Below are 23,156 nucleotides of genomic sequence, written 5' to 3'. Positions count from 1 at the left end.
CTGCTGTAGGCATTTTAAGTTGTTTGGGCAAAGACATAACGAAACATAAGCCTAGAGACCTAACTGACTATGCAAATGTGTAATTTCATGACAGCTTCATACTATCCCATTAAATTAACTTAGAGTATCACTGAGCATTTTATGTGACCCATTCCAACTCTGAATGAGAGACGTTGTACCAAAAGGTTGAGAATAGAAGTCCAGGGAAGACCATCCCTGTGGTCAGTAGGTTCTCTATACAGCACAAAGATTTTCTTCCAAACCCCAGCCCTTCAGAGAATGTGGTTCAGTTGTTCCCAAACCTGTCTACATTTCACCTGAGGAGCTTTAAAAAACACTGCTGCTTATTTGAAAATTTTAGAGGATCTCCAAGTGATTCACGTGTGCAGGCAGGTTTGGGAACCACTGACTTAATACAAAATAAAGTCTCTGTGACAGCATGAATTTACCCATTTCTTAGGCCTCCAGGGCCTTCACAGTGAGATGAGGCTCTGGATCTCTCCATGAATGCCCAGGCTCTACCAAAGCAAAAAGCCTTTCCTAACAAAACAGTGGTGCCACTATCTTCCTAGAGTACATTAAAAACAAAGATGATTCTTGGGGCACCTGGGTGGCTCAGTCGGTAAAGTGTTGGAATTTGGCTCAGGTCATCATCTCACGGTTTGTGGGTTCCAGACCAGCATTTGGCTTTCTGCTGACAAGGTGGAGCTTGGAGCCTTCTTTGGATTTTTTGTCTCCCCCTGTCTCTTCCCCTCCCCTGCTCACTTTGTCTCATGTTTGCTCTCTCTCTCTCTCTTTCTTTGTCTCTATCATGCATGCACATGCAAAAGATTCTTTTATAAACGTTGAATAGGTAGAATCTGAATTAATGAGTGTTTTTATTGTAATATGGCAGCCCCGAAATTCTGACTCATAGCCTAGTCATACTGCCTGAGGTTAAAAATAGAAGCTGAATCTTAAAATAAAAAAGCCATTGAGTGCTGCTACAGAATTCCTTGTGAAGCTCTTGGTAGCCACTCCACCTTGCTCAACTTGCTTTTAGGCCCCCCTCCTAAAACTGAAACCTCTTTTCTAGTATCAAGAATTAAACATTCCTGTGCATTTTTCCTAAAAAGCTCTTTCCAAAAATTAGACAGGACAAATGTATTTTAATGAACAAATGGTGTTTTAATAAGAAAGCCCTTTTTAAATTAGCTTATTCTATTAAGGTTTTAATAAGTAAAAAAATAATATTGTAGAGAATTATCCAATAAAAGCACCAGCCAGCTTGATATACAGAGTAAGCTCTGGAAACATGCAAATGGAATTTTACAAAAAAAAANNNNTTATAAAAAAAAAAAAAAAAAAAAAAAAAAAAAATACCTGAGTGACAAAATTTCCACTTAGATAGAAAATGTCTATGTGGGGAAAAGAACAGATCTCTACTAGATAAAAATGATACACAAAGCATTGTATATAAAAAAATTCTGCCTCTGTTTGAGTTCTGCATTTGGCAGTAAGACAGCAACTAATTTGGTTTTATTTTAAAATTCCAGTGATTATAAGGTCTGCACATTCCCTGTGAAGTAGCTCACTCTCTACTAGAGCCAGGCCACAATTTTTCTTTGCCAATCACATGTGCTAGAGAACTTTAGCTGACAGGTGCTTTTTCATTGTTTCCTCTCTAAGCCAGAAGCCATGGAGTCCCAGCTGATGTTCTGAGTCTGGGGCTTTACCATTCTCTTTTAAGAGCATTCCCAAGAGGGAGGGGGAAAAAAAAAAAACATTCCCAGGAGATAAGACAAGTGTTTCTGACCATTTGTGATTTGAAAGTCCCTTTTCCTTCTGAAGCTACTACCTACTATCCCTGTTAGAATTTTAATTATTGGCTAATTGTCTAACAGTCTCAGAAGGTCTTCACATAGAAGATGCAGAAGTAAAAAAAAAAAGTGTATTGGTTAGAATATTTCATTGCAAGTAATTGACTAACCAGGCAATATTGGTCAACCACTAAGGAAAGTTTATCATTTCATGTTTGTTAATTCAGTGACATAGTTATATTACTACTGTTAAAGAATGATTAATGAAGATCATATAGATGATATAAACTAACTTTAACACTTCATGAACTAGACAGTGTCAGAGAACCACAAAATGGGGTGGAAGGCAGAACTTTTTTACAGGATAAAGAATAAATAACAAGGAAAAGACAAACAAAAAAGAACTCATTGTTTGAGGCCATATAGTCCATCTTGTTTGGGGCAAGAGGAGTTGGTTTGGCATTCTGAGACTGGCTAATTTGGTATGCAGTGTGTCTGGTCAAAGGGAACTTGTTTATAAGGACACAGAACTTATCCAAGTTTGGTTTGCTGACGTGCCATCTTGAGCAGGAGTGGCTCCACCTTAGGCCCAGAAGTTATTTCAGCACCACCAAAGACACAAATTCTTTTTTTATTTTTTGTTTTCTGTCTTCAGGATATTGGCTTTTGTTTTCTGTCTTCAGGATATTGGCTTTTTTTCCATAAGCTTGTGTCTTCATGGTTAAATAATGGCTACTGCAGCTCCATACATCATGTTAGCATACATCAGAGTTCAAAGGCTAAAGACAGTATATCTTTCTTTGTGTCTCTTTTAAGAGCGAAGAAGCACATTCCTAGGTTTCTGCATCAAGCTTATTTTTGTTTCATTGGCCAGAACTACATTTCTTTCCTAAGCCATTGATCTCCTTATCCATATTATCTATTTCAACATCTCTTGAGCCAGCTATTGAGAGATTCAGTATCCAATAACTATAAACAATTGTGTCCAGGAGGAAAATGCATCCTTATCAGGGAATATAAACTGTATCTTCTAAAGAAGATGGTAATAAACATCCTAGTCCTTTTTTTCTAATCTTTATGCACCTTCACTTTGCCTTTCCAGCTAACTGAAACACAGTTGTGTTGCAGTCATCAAAATAAAATAGATATCTACATTCCTACTAGCCTCTGGCAAAGTAAATTGACACTATACTTGAATATTCATAGTGCTAAATGATTATTCTCCCTTCAATTAAGTATCCATGAGCATTTGTAGCTGACTGTTTCTTCTTATGAAACAAGCCACTGAGTATGTGTGGATGGGTATAGATATACACAAATCATATGTATTGCTTTAGAAAAATTCTCACTTACTAGAGCTTTTAAAGGTTAGTTGGTATCTTCATTCAACACATATATTTTCAATAATGATTTTTTTGGCAAAGAAAGTAAATTAGACTTTTGTTCATTTGGTGCAAGAGGCAACTTTGTTGCTGTAATATATACAATTAAACTGAGTTGAGATGTACTTTAAATGAAAATTGAAAACAAATTAAATAATCAGTCAATGTAATGTTTGTGGTTATAGCTCTTGTATATATTTGGATAACTTAAGGGGCGGGGGAGAAGCTGTTCAGCATTGTTGGGCATTTTATTTGATTCCAAGGGGAAAGAAATAGCTGGCAACATTTGAAATTGGCTGTAAAATATTACAGATAATGATAATTTGTTTTTATATTTGTATGAGCCCTCCATCTATTCCCATAGATCAAGTTTAATCATATGGCATATTACTATCTACTGGTGTTAGATTTAGGCAATCTCAAGTTTAGCTAATGAAATACATTTGTAGGGATTTTTTTGTTAATCTTTCTTGTTAACCAGGAGTAGGACCTTTTAATTTGATATTTGGAAATCTTTGTATTAATAATAGCAATTTTTTAGGTTCCAATTTCTTGCAATTTGACATTTGCAAAGTTAATGTGTATCTTTTTATCTCTTATTACAAATTATTTCCTTAATTTTATGACTTTGGGATGGCTGCCAGTGACTTACTGCCTCAAAATTGATGATGTTGAGAAAGAGATGATTATGTTTTATATTTAGTTAGATTTATTAGTACTGACTTGGGCTTTGTGTTCAGGCAAATGGGTTAACATGAGTCACCTGAAGATTCTTTGGTCTCTGCTTAAAGTTTAAATTCAACCATTAGAAGGTTATTATAATTTATGAAGCTTAATCCCTGAGCCATTATTTTTCACAGTTACCTACGTTTGTTTTAGATTTTGAATGTAGGTCTTATTCAGGTTTTTTGATGCAAGTACACTTCCATACAGTGTATTCTCTTTTAACACAGCACTAAACTTCCAAGAGCAATAAATTAGTTTACTTTCATCCTTATCTCTTAAAATTATGCATGTTTAAAAAGCCTCATATTTCCGGTATTTTTCTATCCTATTTTTTGGTCCAACTGTATTACAAAGGTGTGGGGAATATGGGCATCTGGGCAGCTCGCTTGGTTAAACACCCAACTTTGGCTCAGGTCATGATTTGCAGTCCGTGGGTTGGTATACTGTGGGCTTGGTGCTGACAGCTAGGAGCCTGCTTTGGATCTGTGTCTCCCTCTTTCCCTTCCCCTTCCTTTGCTTGTAATCTGACTCTCTCTCTCTCAAAAATAAACAAACATTTAAAAAAAGGTATGGGGAACACCAGTTAAATTTGTTCATTGACATTTATTCTATAAATTAATTTGCTGACTTAATTAAAGTCATATTTAGTTTATATTTTTATTTAAGTTATTAAATACATATATTTTTCAGGACTCTTGGTTGCAAGTAATAGAAATACCATTGAAAGTGTTTCTGCATAACAGAATTAACTGGCTTATATAATGGCATGGTCTAGGGAATTCATGCTTCAGGCCTGGCTATCTCAAGTAGCTCAAACAGGCTCCTCATTAATCTTTCTCTTCTTCTCTCTTACAGTAATGCTTTCCTTTGTGTTGACTTCTTTCTCTTACAAACTCCTTCCTTCTTATAGCCATGCACACTGCCATCCTTACATCCTACAAGCTGCCCCCAGTCCAACAAAAACAAAAGATTTTTATTGTACGTAATCTCAGTAAAAATGAAATTAAATACCTTTCCATTCTATAACGATCCCATCCCTGACCCATATTCTGTGGCTAGGAGGTTGGAATGTATCCATTTTTGACAGAATGTGGTCCCTAGACAACCCCCAGAAACATCACTAAAGATTTTGTTAGAAATACATGCTGTCAGATCCCTTCCATACCCAAAGAGCCCAAAAAACCTACTGTGGGACCCAGTATACTGGGTGGTAAGAAGCCCCCCTAGTTATTCTGATGCATGCTCAATCTTGAGAACCACTGCTGTACATTAACTGGCAGAGAATGGGTCATGTAAGCAACTCCTGGGGCCTCTGTGTAAGTTTTATCTCACAGCAAACACATAGAAAAGAGATCTGACGAACTAATACCAGGAAAGAGGGAGAGTTAGTGCTTGCTGGCAAGTAAGAGATCTCTGCTACAATGAAATTTCAGCCCCGTGCTACCTTTTCTTTGTTTCTAATGACATTATTTCTCAGAACACTGTTGATTATGAATTCCTCTCTAGGAAACCACTATTCTCATTAAAGCAAATCCACATTCATCCTCCTCTAGTATATAGTATTTTAGTTTTAAATTTCATCTCTGAATAGGTAGGTACATGGTCAATATTGAAAGGTCTCCAGACCATATTATTATTGTTTTTTATCAAATGCTTCCTATTCACTTAGATATGGCCAACTGCCATTATATAGTCTTCAATAATGAACCTTATTACTCTTACATCATAAATAATAAGACTAAAATTAATTTGCTTCAAGATTTCTCATTGATAATGGCAGGGATGCCTACAGAGTTTTAGGGAAGGTAGTCAACATTGCAATATCATCTAAAATAATTTTAAAGCAAATTGTAAGAAAGCAACTAATAAAGGAGATGTATGTGACATTTCACATCACTTAAAAAATATTTTTTTTAAATTTATCTCATAAGACTCCTCTGGGCATTTGTTAAAGATCCAAAGGTAGTTGGGGTTTTGGGTTTGTTAGTTTGGGGAGTTTTTTTGTTTTGTTTTTTTGTTTTTTGTTTGTTTTTAGTATATTCTTATTTGAAAGGTGTAGGGTAGGGACAGAGAATCTGTATTTTTTAATAGTTGCCCCAGGGACTTTTTAAAAATATTTATGTCTTTACTTTGAGAGTGAGAGAGAGAGAGAGAACATGAGCAGGCTAGGGGCAGAGGAGAGGGAGAGAGAGAATCCCAAGCAGGCTCCACACTGATTTAGGGCTTGATCCCACGAACTGTGAGATCATGACCTGAGCAGAAATCAAGAGTCTGGATGCTTAACTGACTGAGCCACCCAGGCGTCCCAACCACAGGAAATTCTGAAAAGCAGGTGTGTTTGGCATACCCTAAAGTGGCAAGAAGTAAGGATGCTGTGATGGAATGGTTGGGGTCAAACGTTGGTCTTTGTTCATACTAACCGTGGGGAGGTGGGTAGTTTTTTAACCTTGTCAGGCCTCATATGCTGCTATCATTGTTTCCTTCTTTCCCTTTTCTTTTAACTCACCTGCCAGTTACACCTTCTCATTTCTTATGCTGCAGATAGAGGACATGCAGTGGGGTAAAGGAGTCCGGGAGATCCCCCCCTCAGTGTGCACACTGCCATGCAAGCCCGGGCAAAGAAAGAAGACACAGAAGGGAACTCCGTGCTGCTGGACCTGTGAGCCATGTGATGGCTACCAGTACCAGTTTGATGAGATGACATGTCAGCATTGCCCCTACGACCAGAGACCCAATGAAAACCGAACCGGCTGCCAGGATATCCCCATCATCAAACTAGAGTGGCATTCGCCCTGGGCCGTCATCCCTGTCTTCCTAGCAATGTTGGGAATCATCGCCACCATCTTTGTCATGGCCACTTTCATCCGCTACAATGACACGCCCATTGTCCGGGCATCTGGGCGGGAACTGAGCTACGTTCTGTTGACTGGGATCTTTCTTTGCTACATTATCACTTTCCTGATGATAGCCAAACCTGATGTGGCCGTGTGTTCTTTCCGGAGAGTTTTCTTGGGCTTGGGTATGTGCATCAGTTATGCAGCCCTCTTGACAAAAACCAATCGGATTTATCGCATATTTGAGCAGGGCAAGAAATCAGTGACAGCTCCCAGACTCATAAGCCCGACATCACAGCTGGCAATCACTTCCAGTTTAATATCAGTTCAGCTTCTAGGGGTTTTCATTTGGTTTGGTGTTGACCCACCCAACATCATCATAGACTATGATGAACATAAGACAATGAACCCTGAGCAGGCCAGGGGAGTTCTCAAATGTGACATTACAGATCTCCAAATCATTTGCTCCTTGGGATATAGCATTCTTCTTATGGTCACATGTACTGTGTATGCCATCAAGACTCGGGGTGTCCCAGAGAATTTTAACGAAGCCAAGCCCATTGGATTCACTATGTACACGACATGTATAGTGTGGCTTGCCTTCATTCCCATTTTTTTTGGAACTGCTCAGTCAGCGGAAAAGGTAAGTGAAAATGCACACCACACCACACATTTCAAAGGTATGTTTGTTTCTGTAAATATTGAAACCAAATTGATTGTATAAAACGAGAAGTTTTATATCCTGAATTACTAGGCTTCAGTACTACAGGAATCTAAAATCTGCAGAGAACTGTGCTACATTCATTTCACTGGAAACCAACCAGAGGTAGCTTTTCAAGTTAATTTGTGATAGAATTATTCAATGTAGAAAGAGATTATCCAGTATAAAATCATGTAATCTATCCAAATTAAACCTTCCTGTTCATTCATTACCTGCCCTCTCTTCTTACACATATATTTCCTTGGGGTAGGAGAAAAAAGCCACAATCCTTCATTAGGATGAGGATGGTCATTACTACTATATTATTACTAGCTCTCTCTCTCTCTTCTTAGTGACTGTCTAGGTTTTCACTGTGGATTGGATCTAGAGTGTGAGTAATACAACATATTAGAGGTTCTATTTGCATATTATATGTATATTTGCATATATATGATATATATCTTATATGTATTCATCCACTATACATACAGTAGATGTATAGGGATGAATATAGGAGAGTTATGTTATCATTCCATCCAAGGCTCCATAGAACTAGATATATATTTATCACATCAAGTGATGCAGAGCAATACGAGAGACCCAATTTTCTAGCCATGGGAGGGACAGTATGTAGTAGAGCAGGTTCCATCAAGCTGTGGAAACTCAAAGTTTGCGAAATTAGTGGACCCTAATATGTTGGTCCTAGATATGGTTACTGTACATGCTCTCCCCATATAGTTACACATTTTAATGAATATGTAAATTAGGCAGCCCTCATGTGTTGATTCTTAAAGCAATTAATATTTATCTAGCTGTAGGTTTGACAGGCATGCAATTAGGCAGTGCTAAAGCAATGATTCTAGATGAGATTTGTACACTGACTTTTGTACTCACCTGGATTTGGTTTTGTGTGTATACAAACTGGGAAGTTCTAATATGGTGGTCGCAATAAGCATTGTCCTTCATTCAGTGAAGTCAGCTCTGGCATGATGGTACAGCTGAAGCTAGAACCAGGACCTAGAGCACTAACTGGAACACTGTATAGGAGAGAGCACACATATAGCTTGATTAGAAGTTAAAACATAGGGAGTCTAGCCTGATTCCATGTTACTTTGGAGAAGTCTCTAAAGCAGTCAAGGAGTTAGTTCCCTAAACGAGAAAAACAAGGATTGAAGTAGAAATCACAACAAATTCACAAATCTGTTCATTATGACTTCTCTTCTCATATAATCATGTAAATGATTAATGACCTTTGACTGGTGTTCCATTGGAGAAGATGTCTCTCACCTAAATTGTGTGATTCAGAAGCTGTCAATTTGGACTCTGTGGGATTTGGAATTTTTTGTTAGTTTGCTTCTTCTTCTTTTTTTTTTTAATGAGTATCTCATAAAACCACAGAGAATTCTTAAACCAAGGACAGTGAATGATTCCAGATATGGTTTTAGTCATGAAGTGCCTTAGATAGGTTCTAAAATATATGCTCAACAAGCATAGTGTGTTTCCAACAGTATGTTTCAAATTCATAATGCATGTTTACTGTCTGTGAAACCAACTTGAATTGCATTTTATTGCTTCTATCTATCCCTGGGCCAAGGGAATAGTAAAATATGAGTTAGGGTAGTGAAATGCAATAGAAAGAAAAAGGAAAACAATTTCCCAAATGTATGCTAGTAAGTTGATAACCATTGAACTTTTTGTGGGAAACGATGTGTATTATCAAAGCCTATGAAGATAATAATTATTTTTTTATTAAAACAAACACAAATTCCCATGTAACAGGCTAAAAATATTAAATCCTTTTCTTATAAATTTATCATTGGGGAATGTAAAAAGCAGGAATACCTGCAGTTTTATAGATAGGCCCTGCTGTAATGACATTTGACAATATATGTATCTACCGTTTCATCTGTCATCTCTAGCCATTTCTGGTCATGACTGTGAATCTTTTCAGTAAGATCAAGGGTATAATCGACTCATTTAAAAACCTGAAAGTGTTACAGGGTTTCAGGAATTGAATTCACTTGTTCCAGTTTTTCTAGGAGATTTTGAGCTGGTAGAACTGAACTACACCAATAATTAAGTTGTCTTCAAGCAGTGTGTTTTGTATCCTAGTTTTGAAGACGTGTATTCTTTCTTTGTATAGTCTCAATGGGTTGTGATGTTTTACATAGTTGATTGGCACAATTAAAGGTACTAAATTGCCAAATGGGAACAGTGAATGTTATATGGAAATTCACACATCTTAAAGATAGGCATATGGCTAGAGAGGCATGAGTGATAAATTAAAAAATATTTTTTGTACATGAAACCATGGAATTTAAATTGTGGAAGGCAGAAATTGACAAATGCAGCAGAGATCACAGAAAAAGACATCATTGCCAAGCTAACAATATTCAGAATCACAGCCTTTCCATTTTTGTTTAGATTGACCAGGCTAGGTGTTTAAGTGGAAGGATTCCATTGTATCAGGTAAAACAAAGATTAGGCAGTGAGTTCAGTAATAACTATTCACTGTTTTCAGAAATTGAAATCATTTTGATTATGATAGGGATATCTTTGTGAAATTTTTCATCAGATGATTTCATTAGCACAGCACAAAGTATGAGAAATGTTTATTTTCTTGTGAAACATCAACCATCAGTATATTTTTGCTTTTGTGAAGAAGGTTGCAGGATATTATAGTTATCTTGTTTTATTACTGCTAGCCCTGTGATTATGAGGATCATACAACATGCTCAGGCATGATGAAAAAGATAGACTTTAGTCATAAGAGAATGATCCCTGGTTTTAGGAATTTCTCTTTAGGTAACTGAAATGATTCAAGGAAACACTGCAAATAGTAGAGTTACAGCACTGTAGGAGCTAGCTGGTCTAGTCAAGTGTGGTAATGCCCCCTTGCTATACACTGACAATGGCCGTTGGAGGATGAGATTGTTTTCCATGAAAACAAAGCCTTGCTTTGTGGTTTATCTATCATTTTTTGCATGCCTCCTGGAAAAGAGCTTGGTTCATACAGGGAGGATTCAATCTATGCTGCCAAAATAAGAGAAACCCTGTAGATGCTAGGTTTATCCAAATCTTTTTAACCAGTTGTTGTTGGGAGAGCTTTCTAGGTAAGCCAGCATGTGTATGTGTATATATATATATTGTATATTATATACATATACATATATGTATATGTATATTATATATATATATAATTTTTTTTTTTTACACAAGGATCAGGAAACAAACTTCACACCACTTGGCTCTGCCAAGGCAAAGTAGACCTTGATATAAATGGAATGGAGTCAAAGGTTCTCAAAGGTCTTCCCCTCTATACTTATATATTTGGGTAGCAATGTAGGGAGAAGAGAAGAAAGAAAAGCATTGAGGCATTTTCTGTTCAGGGGAAAATGCTGGAAAAAAAGTAGTGTTTGAAAGGAAGGAATATGTCTTCAATAATGCCACCCATAGGCCATTCTTCATCAATCAGCACAGAATAGCATGGGTTCTAGCCCTTACGTAATAAGATTCTTTGGTTTTCATTGAAGCATAATTCCACAAGATGACAGAAGTAGGGCTACTGCTAGCAATCTCTGAACCAACTCAGGATCCTTAATTCTGTGGTTCTCACAATTGTGTGCATAATCCCTATTGGAAATTGTCTTTTAAAATATTCCTAACTGGTTCATTAGGGCAGTAGGATGGACATAGAACTCTAGACTTCTTAACAAGCATGCTGGAAGTATGTCAGCGCAAGCCAAGCATGCTTCTGAAAACTACCTGATCATTTTCTTCCTAATCCACATAACATGCCGTATAAATATTACCTGATCTGTATTTTTAGAGCCTTTAGGAATAAGTTAATTCTCATCTCAAGCAACTGGGAGGTCCAAAGTTCAAGCAGGCAGATCAGAAAGACATTATTCAGAGTCAAAGACAAAGTTTAGAATCAGAAGGTCAGAATTAAGTGTCAACTCCAAGGTTTTGGCTTAAAAACTTAAAACCTTAAAAGTCAGGACCAAGACATTGACCCTGCAACCAGAGATGGCAAAGGGCAGGTAGAAAGGAATTTTGTCCAGGATTGTTTCTAGAGGTGTTTAGACTATAGGCCAACATTTTGATCTTCCACATGTGGCAGATAGAGATCCAGAATCTAAACACAAAATGAACCTACCTAGGACTGATATTAGGGATCGGGAATATTTGGCAAGTATGTAAACATTTCCTAATCTGTGCCCTAGGCAGACAATGGTAATCAGTTATAGCAAGATTCCCCTGAACCCATGTGTGGTCTTAAAGTCCTTATTAACACAGTCTTTAGGCAGCCATTATCAATAAGTCAGAACTGGCAGGAATTTGAAATCCATGTGTCCTTCCTGATTAATACTGGACACTGACAAATGACCTTTGATATCTCTTCCCATTAAGTTGTTTGTTGTCCTTATGCAAGAGCCATTGGGTGGCTTTCATTAGAATTAATCTGCTCTAATATAAAGAATAGTCAGAGAAATGGGTGTGTGCTTGAATTAGTCTTTATTTTGCCTTTGATTATACATCTCTTTATTTACGTTTTCAAATGCCATACAGAAAGGAGCAGTCCTAGCTCCCTTTGGGAGCAATACATTAGTTGATGCCTCTGCACTATTTGATTTGACTAAAATTTTCTCATGGTCTTTCAGGACTTGCTCCACCAATTTTGAAATACCTACTATGTCCCTAGTATTGTGTGGAGGACGGTGAACAAGAAGTAAAGAAGGCACCATGTTTGTCAGTCAGGAATTCACAAGCTAGTGGTCAAGACAGGCGTTGAAACCAACTTTGAACAGTGCAGGGCACACTACAGTTGTCAGACAAGGACTGAAGGACCTGCATCCAGAAACCAGAAGTCCACTTCCGCTTCATGGAAGAGTGATGAGTGGACTGAAGTTACCAGGCAGAGGAAGCACTGTGACAACCCAGCGAGAAATTATATCTCTTGTAAAAATAAGAGGGAGTGGTGTTTTCAACACCTGATACATAGAGAGAAGAGACAGATTGCATTTAATGTGACTTTGACTCTTGCAGATATGAGGTGTAAGAATACAATTTAATAAAATGCATTTTATGGGAAAACTTTAAAACAGTGCGAACCCCAACATTTCATTCCCAAATTAAGCTTTTGACAAGAATCCCATCTTCCTAATTGATGGACCAAGTTAATTTTAAATACTATAGCTTGTAAGCTGAAATACCTGCTTTCCTCTCTTAAGGTGAAATATTTCACTCTGCATATGTTGAATTATGCAAGGTCTTCCTTCTAATGCAGTTCTCCCTTCTTTGATTTTGTGGGCCTGGGCCCTGTGACAGAGATAATGATGCAGTGAAGAGAAACAACTCCAAATTATGGAGGCCTCTGTTTGGATTCTATTCCTGTAAGCCACGGAGAGCCAACAAAGGTTTATGAAGGCTGGAGGAACTTTAACATAGGGTACTTTAGAATGTGAAGTCCAGGGACAGTGCTTGAGGATGAGCAAAGGTGAAAACTAAGTTAAGTAGCTATTGTAGTAGATTGACAAAAGATGCCACTGGTTTGAAGAAGACCTGAAGGAATAGAAAAGATAAAGCAGGTTTGAAAGCTGCTTCGAACACTTTGAATCTTAAAAGAGTATGGGAAAATAATATGCCTTATCTTTTCTTCTGTGGTATGCTGCTTTGTTACTGGAATAGAAATATGCTTATAGATACTTTTTTCTTTTTTTGAAATTTGCAAGTAAAATTGCCCACTATTCAGTGTTTTGGTTTTCTTGTTGTTGTTGTTGTTGTCGTTGTGTGTGTGTGTTTTGCTAACAGCAACTAAATGAGAAAAGAGGAAAGATTCCCTCCCATTATCCTATCCCCTGCATACAGTTTTTGCTAACGGTCTGATAACTGCTCCTGGATATATAAATAGACCAGATTCATACACAAATACAAATGTATTTTAAAACAAGAATTCTTACTTTCTTTTCTGGTATGCTTAGTTGAAGCTCCACCTTGCATTGAAATACAATTGAGAGAAGTGTCCCAATGCTTAGCTGACACTGAGGCTGATGCTGTGACAGGCAAGCGTACTGGTGGTTGAGGTCTTGTTTCTTTTGTTTAGTTTTGTCTGTTCAAATTGATATTAGAAGCATAAGGAACCATTTCTTTTCTGCTTCTTGCTGTGACCCTGATGATAACTGAGCTTCTCTCCAATAGCCCTCTGAAACCAGCTGTTTGCATGTCTAGTGTTAGTCACTGGCTGGAGCTAGTGCTGTCCTATACTCCTCTCATGATGTATCAGCTAATTTTGGGTGCAGTCACCTAGGATAATTGGAGTCTTCACGATCTTAGTCCCTTCCTTTAGCTGAATAGCTAGTTCAGCAGGTAAAATGCAAGAGCCTGTGTAAAACTGAACTGAGAACTAATAAAGAAATAACTTACTATATTAAATCAAAAGTCCCCACCATTAAAGGTTTAAGCAGAGAAGCGCTCAAGAAAGAGAAATTTCCGCTAAAAGGGTAAACTAAGCAAGCCTTGAATCAGTCCCCTGTGAAGTGTACCAGAGAGCCCAGCTTTCCCATGAAGTGTCTTTCACTTTGAGATCTCAGCCTCCAGGAGGCACCAGTCACAAGGACTCAGGCCGCACCTTTATAACTGGTACTGGGATGTTCAGAACAGATGTTCCTGTTCATTGGCATTTCTGCAGGCATCACAGGCCACCTATCATTTTCAGAAACAACTCTTCTCAAAGCACAGGAAATCATAGCAGGACATGGTCTGCTGATGAGCAGTCAGGGGCCTGTCAAATCCAGATTTGGTGTCCTGAGATACCTATAGTACAGAGCATAATACTCTTTTACTTAGTATTTCGTTCAGGTCCCAGATACCCTCTGTTCCTAGAAGAGGTTCCTCCATACCCCATCATGTTGTGGTGCTCTGAACCTAATTCATTGTACATTATGACTGTGTCATTTAACCTTTGTGGTCCTAGGTTTTTCCGTCTTTATAGTCATTCTTACTTACAGGTTTATGTAAAATAAAATGAGATCTTTAAATTGCTTAGTGCAATGTTTATAAAACTGATGACACCATGGACTGGTAAATATGTAGAATAATTGGAATTCTCACGTGCTGCTAGTGGGGATGTAAAAGTAAGCAGTCACTTTGGAAAGCAGTTTCTGAAACTGTTAAGCATATACCTACTGTTATACTCTAGCCATTCCTCCTATCTCTTTACCCATGAGAAGTGAAAGAATATGTTCACACAGCCTTGCACATAATTTCTTTTTGTAGATTTACTAGTCAAAAAATGGGAACAGTCCAAATGCCCATCAATAGCTGAATAGATGAACAAATCATGGTCTGCTGATAAAATGAAATACTACTCTGCAGTAAAAACAAAAACAAAAACAAAAAACAATAGATTATTGATCTATCCAACAGTATGGATAAGTCCCAAATGATTATGCTCACTGAAAGAATACAGACAAAAAGAGTATGGACTATATAATTCTATTTATACTAAAATATTTTTAACATTGGAATTAATCTTTAGTGACAGAAAACAGGTCATTTGTTGGCCTGGGATGCCTGGAGGGCTGAAGAATTATAAAGGAACACAAGGAGCTTTACATATTAATGAAAGCCCTTAAAAATCTCCTTGCCAGAAACCTTCTCCTTTCTCTGCTTTTCCTCTTTTTTTCTTGAACCTTAATCATTAAGTCCTCTTATTATACCTAGTGGCCTATTTGCACAGTGCTGAAACTCTAAATTGCATTGGCAATGAAGCTGGAATTGTACAAATGGGTTACAGTAGAAGAGCGCTTCAAACACTCTCTGGCACATTGTAAATGCTCAGTAAAGGGGAACTGTATCCTTCTACCCTAGGCTCACTTTAGCAAAAATTTATTTCTAGTCAAGGCAGGAGAATCAGCAGAAGGTAACAGTCCTGTATTTGGGGAAACTGAAAGTAGAGGAGTTAGTATGGGTTAGCAGGATGACAAGAACTAATTCTGAAGAGGCAGGTAGAGGTGAAATCTTGAAGGACCCTGCATGTTTGATTTCGTTTAGAAGAAAAGCAGGGGAAAGTGTTCACCAGTGAATTTTAGGGCAGGGATATGTGTGACATTGTTCGATTTATGCTTTCAAAAGATTACTCTTTACTTATGAGTAATCGCTTGCATGATAGTTGTGATAGTGTGATTTATAATAAGAAATGTATATTTGGTCTTTGTTCTGTTGCTGGCACAGAGCTTCTGCTATCTCTGGAATTTCCAAAGAGATGAAAGCAATAGGGTATCTTGTGTTATGTTAATGAGATAACTTTTTGGACCCTACTGAAGGATGGAGTCTGGTTACCAGGAGAGCCAACCATGTAATTAGAGAGTTGGAACTTTCAGTCCCACTTCCTGACCCCTGGCAAGGGGGTTGAATGGAGGTTGAATGGATTGCCACTGACCAATGATTTAATCAATAAACCTATGTAATGAAGCCTCCATAAAAACCCAAGAGGACAGGGTTTGGAGAGCCTCCACGTTGATGAATACTCAAGATTTGGGGAGAATGGCATGCTCTGAGGGCAAGGAATCTCTGTGCCCTTTTCCAATACCTATTCATTAGGTACCTCTTTCATTAGGCTGCTCCTGAGTTATATTTCTTTATAACACACACACCAAACAAACAAACAAACAAGCCATCCAGTAATGAAGTAAGTAAAATATTTTTGCATTCTGTTAGCCACTCTAACAAATTAATTCAAGCCTAAGGAGGGTGTTGTTGGAACCTCTAATCTATAGCCAATAGGTGGTAAGCATAGGTGACAACATGGACTTGAGATTGGCATCTGAAGCAGGGGTGAGAAATTACAGTCTTACGGTACTGAGCCCTTAACCCATAGAGTCTGATGCAATCTCCAAGTAGATAGTGTCAGAATTGAGTGGGATTGTAGGACACCCATAAGGTTTCAAAGCCTTGCTTGGTGGTGAAGGGGAAAAAATCCAGATATGAAAGCTGAAGGCAGAACCTTAAGATGTGAAACTCTACCGTGGGGAGATAGACAGTGGTTACCAGTGATGATTTAAATGGACTTTTCCTATGTTTAGAATAGGGATAGTACAGTATATGACTCAAAGGATAAGGATGACTAAGAACAGTCTTTTAGAGGAAAACATTGGATCAGAGCTGGAAACTAGCTCTTCTCCCCTTTACTTCCCTTTTAGTAAAGGAGCCAAGCAAACTTCCCATATCTGGGAGTAATAGATGGGATCTGAAAATTATGATCGTGCTCCCTTCCTGGCTCCATAGGATTGTTGGTGGAGAGGAAACTTGGGAACACTGTGTCCAGTCTACACCCTTTACCCTCAGGAAGAGAGGCACCCATAGGAGAGATTACAACACAGTGGTAGTTGATTTATATTATGGGTATTGGCAAGAATGGCTTTGAAGAGGATGTACTGGAAATATTATCTGTATATAGTCTTCCTTGTTTTGGGTGTCATCAGTGTGTTGCCACCGCTCTGGTTTCTTCCAAGGATAATGGGTCTCTGGCTTTTGAATGGTAAGCAGTTCCTAATGAACAAAGCTGTCATCAGCTGACTGGCAGTGGGATCTTAGAATCAGGATTCATGCCAACTGCTGTGGAGTTGTGCACCCTCATATGGCCAAGTTTGTTAACCTGTACCTTTGGTAGTGTTCTACCGCAGGTTAGCATCACATTTGGCCCTCTAGTTCTGACTGAGTTTGGCCATAAAACTATGGGGAAGTCAGTGAGTGCATCAAGAAGTGAGCAACTTTAAATTTTAAACAATGATCTAATTACAGATTTCAAAGAGGGCTCATGTGGAATTCCTCAACTCTGATTGAAAAAAAGGCAGGGTGCCTGGTAGCTCAGTCGGTTAAGTGACCGACTTCAGCCCAGGTCACGATCTCACAGTTTGTGTGTTTGAGCCCCATGTCAGGCTCTCTGCTGACAGCTCAGAGCCTGGAGCCTGCTTCGGATTCTGTGTCTCCCTCTCTCTCTCTGCCCCTCCCCAACTTGCGCATGGTCTCTCTTTCTCTCTCTCTCCCTCCCTCAAAAATAAATAACCATTAAAAAAAGAAAGAAATTTAAAAAGTCACACTTTCCTATTTAGGCCTTATGTACATGGGGTTATTGGGGACAAGAATTTCTCAGTCAACAGACAAATTATGGGGCATGGCTGAGAGTATACTGTGGCAAAAAATGTAGAGGACAAATCAATACCACTAAATTAGCAATTCCTTGAGATTCCCAAATATCTCTATATACTTGAAGGAGGCACCAAGCACAGTGGGTTATCAGTAAAAATCTGTTGATGGGCAGCTGAGTGACTAAAACACAAAGTCCCATTTTCCTTCTTGTATTGCAGGCTCTCCAATTTCACTTTGAACTTTGATGTGATGTCACTTTTCTGATTTATCATTTTCAGGAAGCTGATATTGTTTCCAATGAGGCTTAATTTATATATAAGATGTCAGTTGTTCACACCTGGGAGATTCTGGCTAAAAAATCCAAAGCCCCAGATCAGTTTGTGATGATTGGGTTTTAGCATCCAAGACTAGATATTTAAGTTAGCTAAATCTTCCAATTCTATCAAGTCCATTTGTTTCTCTTGTAACCTTCCCAGTGCCCTGTCACAGTGACTAGGTGGGAACACCATGGCCAAATGGCATTGTTGATGAGACAAGGGTTGCTGTCTGGTGATGGACCAAACACCAGATAATCAAAGTGTTTCGTTTTGACCCAGAAACGAGATAATTATCTCTTTGTTCAATGTTCCAGATCTTAAGATGGAGACGTATCCTGTACTTTTTTCTTTCTTTCTTCTTTAAAAAATTTAACTGAGAGCTGAGGAGCCACATAGATAATTCTAATGTGCCTAGTGAAATGAAGTCTAATACTTCATTTCTTTTTCCCAGAATCCTTTCTGTTTGGACACAGAGAAGTGTTTTATCAAATTTTGGCGCTTGTGTATAGGTTTCAAAATTGGGATATTACCCAGTTAAATTGTAGTAGGGAACGGGCTCAGAGTCTTCAGATTTTCCTCTGTTGAAAATATTGCATAAAAGTTAATAAACAGCAAACAGAGGCAAACAGTTGACAGGAAACGAACCGGATAATGTAGGAATGCTTATGGCAGAGGAGACTCACCTTCTAATTCCAGGGTTAGAGCTATGTGAATGATTGGTGAGTAAGCTCATTAAATTTTAGATCCTAATAAAGAGCTTTGGGAAATGGAAGGAGCTATTGTTTCATTTTGTCATAGAATTCCAGTTTCCCACTACAGCTGTTAGGAAAGGAAAATCTGAGGAAATGATTCTTTAACGGTGATGCTGGCAGTCATTCTACCTGATACAAAAGCACTGGTGTCTGTAACAGGTCCTCAGGTGCCTAAAATTGAAAATTGTCTCTAACATGTCTGTGCACTCCCATTCAGCTTTATGTTCCAATTGATCGCTTGGCTTATAATCAACAGTCAATTTTTGATCCAATGCTTCCCATTGCACTGGTCTAAAAATACCAGGTTAGTGGATGTACAGAAACAGCAAATATGAAAGATTTTTGTTCCCCATAATAACACTATCTTTATTTTTTTTCCCAGTGCCTACCACTCCAGAGCTAGATATTCTCAGAGAGAGTTTTCAAATAGTCTCTCTACATTTTAGAATGCCCCTTGTTACTTAACAATTGGTTTATTTTTCTTTTTTGTCAAGTTGGTTTCCATATAACACCCAGTGCTCATCCCCACAAGTGCCCTCCTCCATGCCCATCACCCCCCTTTCCCTCTCTCCCACCCTTATCAACCCTCGATTTGTTCTCAGCATTCAAGAGTCTCTCTCCCTCTCCCCAACTATTTTCCTCTTCTTCTCCCCCATGGTCCTCTGTTAAGTTCCTCCTAATCCTCCTATACATGCAAACATATGGCATCTGTCCTTCTCTGCCTGACTTATTTCGCTCAGCATAACATCCTCGAGTTCCATCCATGTTGCTACACATGGCCAGATTTCATTCTTTCTCATTGCCATGTAGTATTCCATGGTATAGATAAACCACATCTTCTTGATCCATTCATCAGTTGATGGACACTTAGGCTCTTTCCATGTTTTGGCTATTGTTGAGAGTGCTGCTATGAACATTGGGGTCTATGTGCCCCTGTGCATCAGCACTCCTGTATCCCTTGGGTAAATTCCTAGCAGTGCTATTGCTGGGTCATAGGGGAGTTCTATTGTTAATTTATGGAGGAACCTCCACACTGTTTTCCAGAGGGGCTGCACCAGTTTACATTCCTACCAACAGTGTAGGAGGGTACCCGTTTCTCCACATCCTCGCCAGCATCTAGAGTTTCCTGATTTGTTCATTTTAGCCACTCTGACAGGTGTAGGGTGGTATCTCAGTGTGGTTTTGAATTTGTATTTCCCTGATGAGGAGGGATACTGAGCATCGTTTCATGTGTCCGTTGGCCATCCATTCCATTGGTTACCTGTTAGTTTTATTGATTGTTTTCCTTGTCGTGCAGAAATTTTTTATCTTGATGAGGTCCCAATAGTTCATTTTTGCTCTTGATTCCCTTGCCTTTTGGAATGTGTCAAGTAAGAAATTGTTGTGGTTGAGGTCAAGGAGGTTGTTTCCTGCTTTCTCCTCTAAGGTTTTGATGGTATCCTTTCTCACATTCAGGTTCTTTATCCATTTTGAGTTTATTTTTGTGCATGGTGTGAGAAAATGATCTAGTTTCATTCTTCTGCATGTTGCTGTCCAGTTCTCCCAGCACCATCTGTTAAAGAGGCTGTCTTTTTTCCATTGAATACTCTTTCCTGCTTTGTCAAAGATTAGTTGGCCATACATCTGTGAGTCCAATTCTGAGTTGGAGCAATTGGTTTTTAAGTGCCTGTAACATGCAAGGTGCTGAGACCCCAACAAATGGGATTCATATCCCCCCTTTTTTTCTATTTCTATGTTTATTGATTATCCTTACATTTAAATACATACGTACCTTGTACCTTTCTTTTTTTTTTAATGTTTTATTTATTTCCGAAAGAGAGAGAGAGAAAGAGAATGACAGCGTGAGCAGGGGAGGGACAGAGAGAGAGGGAGACACAGAATCTGAAACAGGCTCCAGGCTCTGAGCTGGCAGTCAGCACAGAGCCTGATGCGGGACTCGAACCCACAAACTGTGAGATCATGACCTGAGCCGAAGTCGGATGCTTAACCAACTGAGCCACCCAGGCGCCCCCTTGTACTTTTCTAAAATGTGTGTGTTTCCACTAGCATCCCAAACAATTCAGGAAATTTGGCATGATTTAACTTCTCTTTGATATGCACCAACTCCTGTCTTACTCATAGTTTTGGCCATTAAGAAAGTATACTAGTTCATATAGTCTTTATTTTTTATATTTTTTTACAGATTTTAATTGTTTTATAAATATCAAAATACACATGTATAAATGTCAATAATTTTATAAAACTTGCAACAAAAATAATAGCATTCATCACTTTTTTTCCATTTCCAAATACCCCTCATTAGAGAAAACTATTTTTAATATTTTCAGGTTTTTGAGGGTATTTTTATATTCCTCTCTTTTAAAAACATTCTGCAGTGGCTTTCCACTGATATTAATAATGGTAGTGTTAGTATGAATATTAATATTGCCTCTCTGTTACCATCCAAATTATAGCATTTAAACTCTGTTTTAGAACCTATGAGATTTAGAACAAGGGTCACAAACTGTGGCTGGTGGGCCAAAACCAACCAGCTGCTTGTTTTCATAAATAAAGTTTTATTGGAACACAGCCACATTCATTCATTTACATATGCCAGTGACTGCTTTCATGCTACAAGGACAGAGTTGAGCAGTTGTGGCAGAGATCATATGGTCTGCAAAGCAGAAAGTATTTATAATCTGCACTTTTACCAAACAATTTTGTTGTCCCTGCTTTAGATGATGAGATGGCTCCCTATCTTTCTGACCCTCATTTCCAATGCTTCTCACACTCACTTATTTCCCTTCATCTTGCTGGTATTACACCTGCCCCTGAACATACTGAGACCATTTTCTTCCCCGGATGTACCATCTGTCCAGGATTCTGTAACCCAGAACTCTTTCTCATCATTCAGATTTCAGCTTCCAGACTCCTCTCTCAGGGGCCTTTATACTCTCTTGTATCCCAGCTAAAGTTCTCTCCAACCCAGTTATACCCTCTTTCTTCCTGTCTTTCATCAGTAACTGGTGTCAGTAATTGTTTTGTTCATGTGCTTTTTGCCTTCATGTCCTCATAAATATAGGTACCTTGAGTGTAAGCATTTAGTTTATCTGGTTCTACTATGGATTCCTAGGCTCCAAACAGTAACTGGCATATAGTAAATGCTCAGTAAATGTCAGTAGGAGGAGGAATAAATGAAGGAATCTATTTTGGACTAAGATGCAACCCCTGCCTTCAATATAAAACCATCGGAAAATAGCTTTATAACAGGAAATGAAGAGATTGATCTTGCTGGAGCAGCGTGTTCATAAAGACTTCACAGATAAGGCAAATTTTCAAGGAGAATCAGGCATTCTTAGGCAGATAGAGGCTTTCTAAACTAAAGGAACTGATTGGGAGATTATTTATTAAATTTAATTAATGATGTATAAAAAAATCTAACCTCAAACCATTTTTTAGTCTTCAGAATAGTAAAAGTGAAAAAAATCCAATAATACATGTGGTGGTGAGGAAAAATGGATATTCTTATTAAATTTAAATGGAAGATAAAATCTATTTTTTCCTTTTTCTAACTGACATATATCTGACATTTAATAATGTGTAAATTTAAGATACACAACATGTTAATTTGATATGTTGTAATATGATTGCTATTGTAGCAATAATTAAGACCTCTATCACATTATGAAACTGATCAAATCATAAGATGAGGCTGTTTAACTCTATGTGCCAGGAGCTTTTAGAATATATATAACTTTTGACCTAGTAGTTGTATTTCTAGGAGTTGAGGATAAGGAAGAAACTGGAAATGTTTCCAAAGATGAGGGTATCAGAATGTTATTCAGAATCTAAATGTCTGGCCAAAGGGAAGTGGTTAAATGCATTGTGTATCTTCCTTATAGTGTACTACTTGGGAATGTTAAAAATGATGGTGCAAATTATAAAGACTGGAATACCAATGGCTGAGCAATCTCTGTGCATCAATCCCTAGACTGAATTCTTTGTATATATTATCTCATTAAAACTCCACATCAAATTCTAAGTAGATGTTAACATCTCTCCATTTATATATGAGAAAACAGAGGCCTTCACAGGTTAAGTGATTCTGGTCCCAGATCTGGGAAAGGAGAAATAAATTTGCTGATCAAAGCCTATCTCACATAACTGTCATAGTCAGGAGTATGGACATTGACACTAGACATAGTCATTCCTGTTGCCCTGGACAAATTACTTGATCTTTTTGTGCCTCGGTTTCCTTTGTTGTAAAATGAGAATGCCAGTAATATTTATTTCAAAAGATTACCATAAGGACTGAATGAGTTAACTAATTTCACATGTTCATGTGTATCAGGCACTGTTGTCTACGCTGAGGAAGCAGCAGGTGACAAAGGAGATAAATTTCCCAGTTTATACTCCAGTAATCCAGTGGAAGGAAGATAGAAGTTAAATAGATGAAAATACAGAGAATATTAGATTATGGCAAATAAAATGGAAAAAGCAAAAGGAAACACTAGT

The 23,156-nt window shown here is 38.1% G+C and overlaps 1 protein-coding gene across 1 annotated transcript in view; it reads left to right on the top strand.

Annotated features, from left to right (window-relative positions):
• Positions 1-23,156, top strand: part of GRM7 (glutamate metabotropic receptor 7) — an 871,267-nt gene that overhangs the window by 707,852 nt on the left and 140,259 nt on the right. Inside the window, exon 8 of the mRNA XM_077763719.1 lies at positions 6,449-7,384. Within this exon, the coding sequence (XP_077619845.1) occupies positions 6,449-7,384 (936 nt within the window). The remainder of the gene's footprint in view (positions 1-6,448; positions 7,385-23,156) is intronic.

The sequence above is a fragment of the Crocuta crocuta genome, unplaced genomic scaffold (genome assembly GCF_008692635.1).
Source record: "Crocuta crocuta isolate KB4526 unplaced genomic scaffold, BGI_CrCroc_1.0 scaffold184, whole genome shotgun sequence".
In the NCBI taxonomy this organism is placed as follows: domain Eukaryota; kingdom Metazoa; phylum Chordata; class Mammalia; order Carnivora; family Hyaenidae; genus Crocuta; species Crocuta crocuta.
The sequence above is the reverse complement of the archived record's forward strand: the minus strand, read 5'-3'. Positions and strand labels throughout refer to the sequence as shown.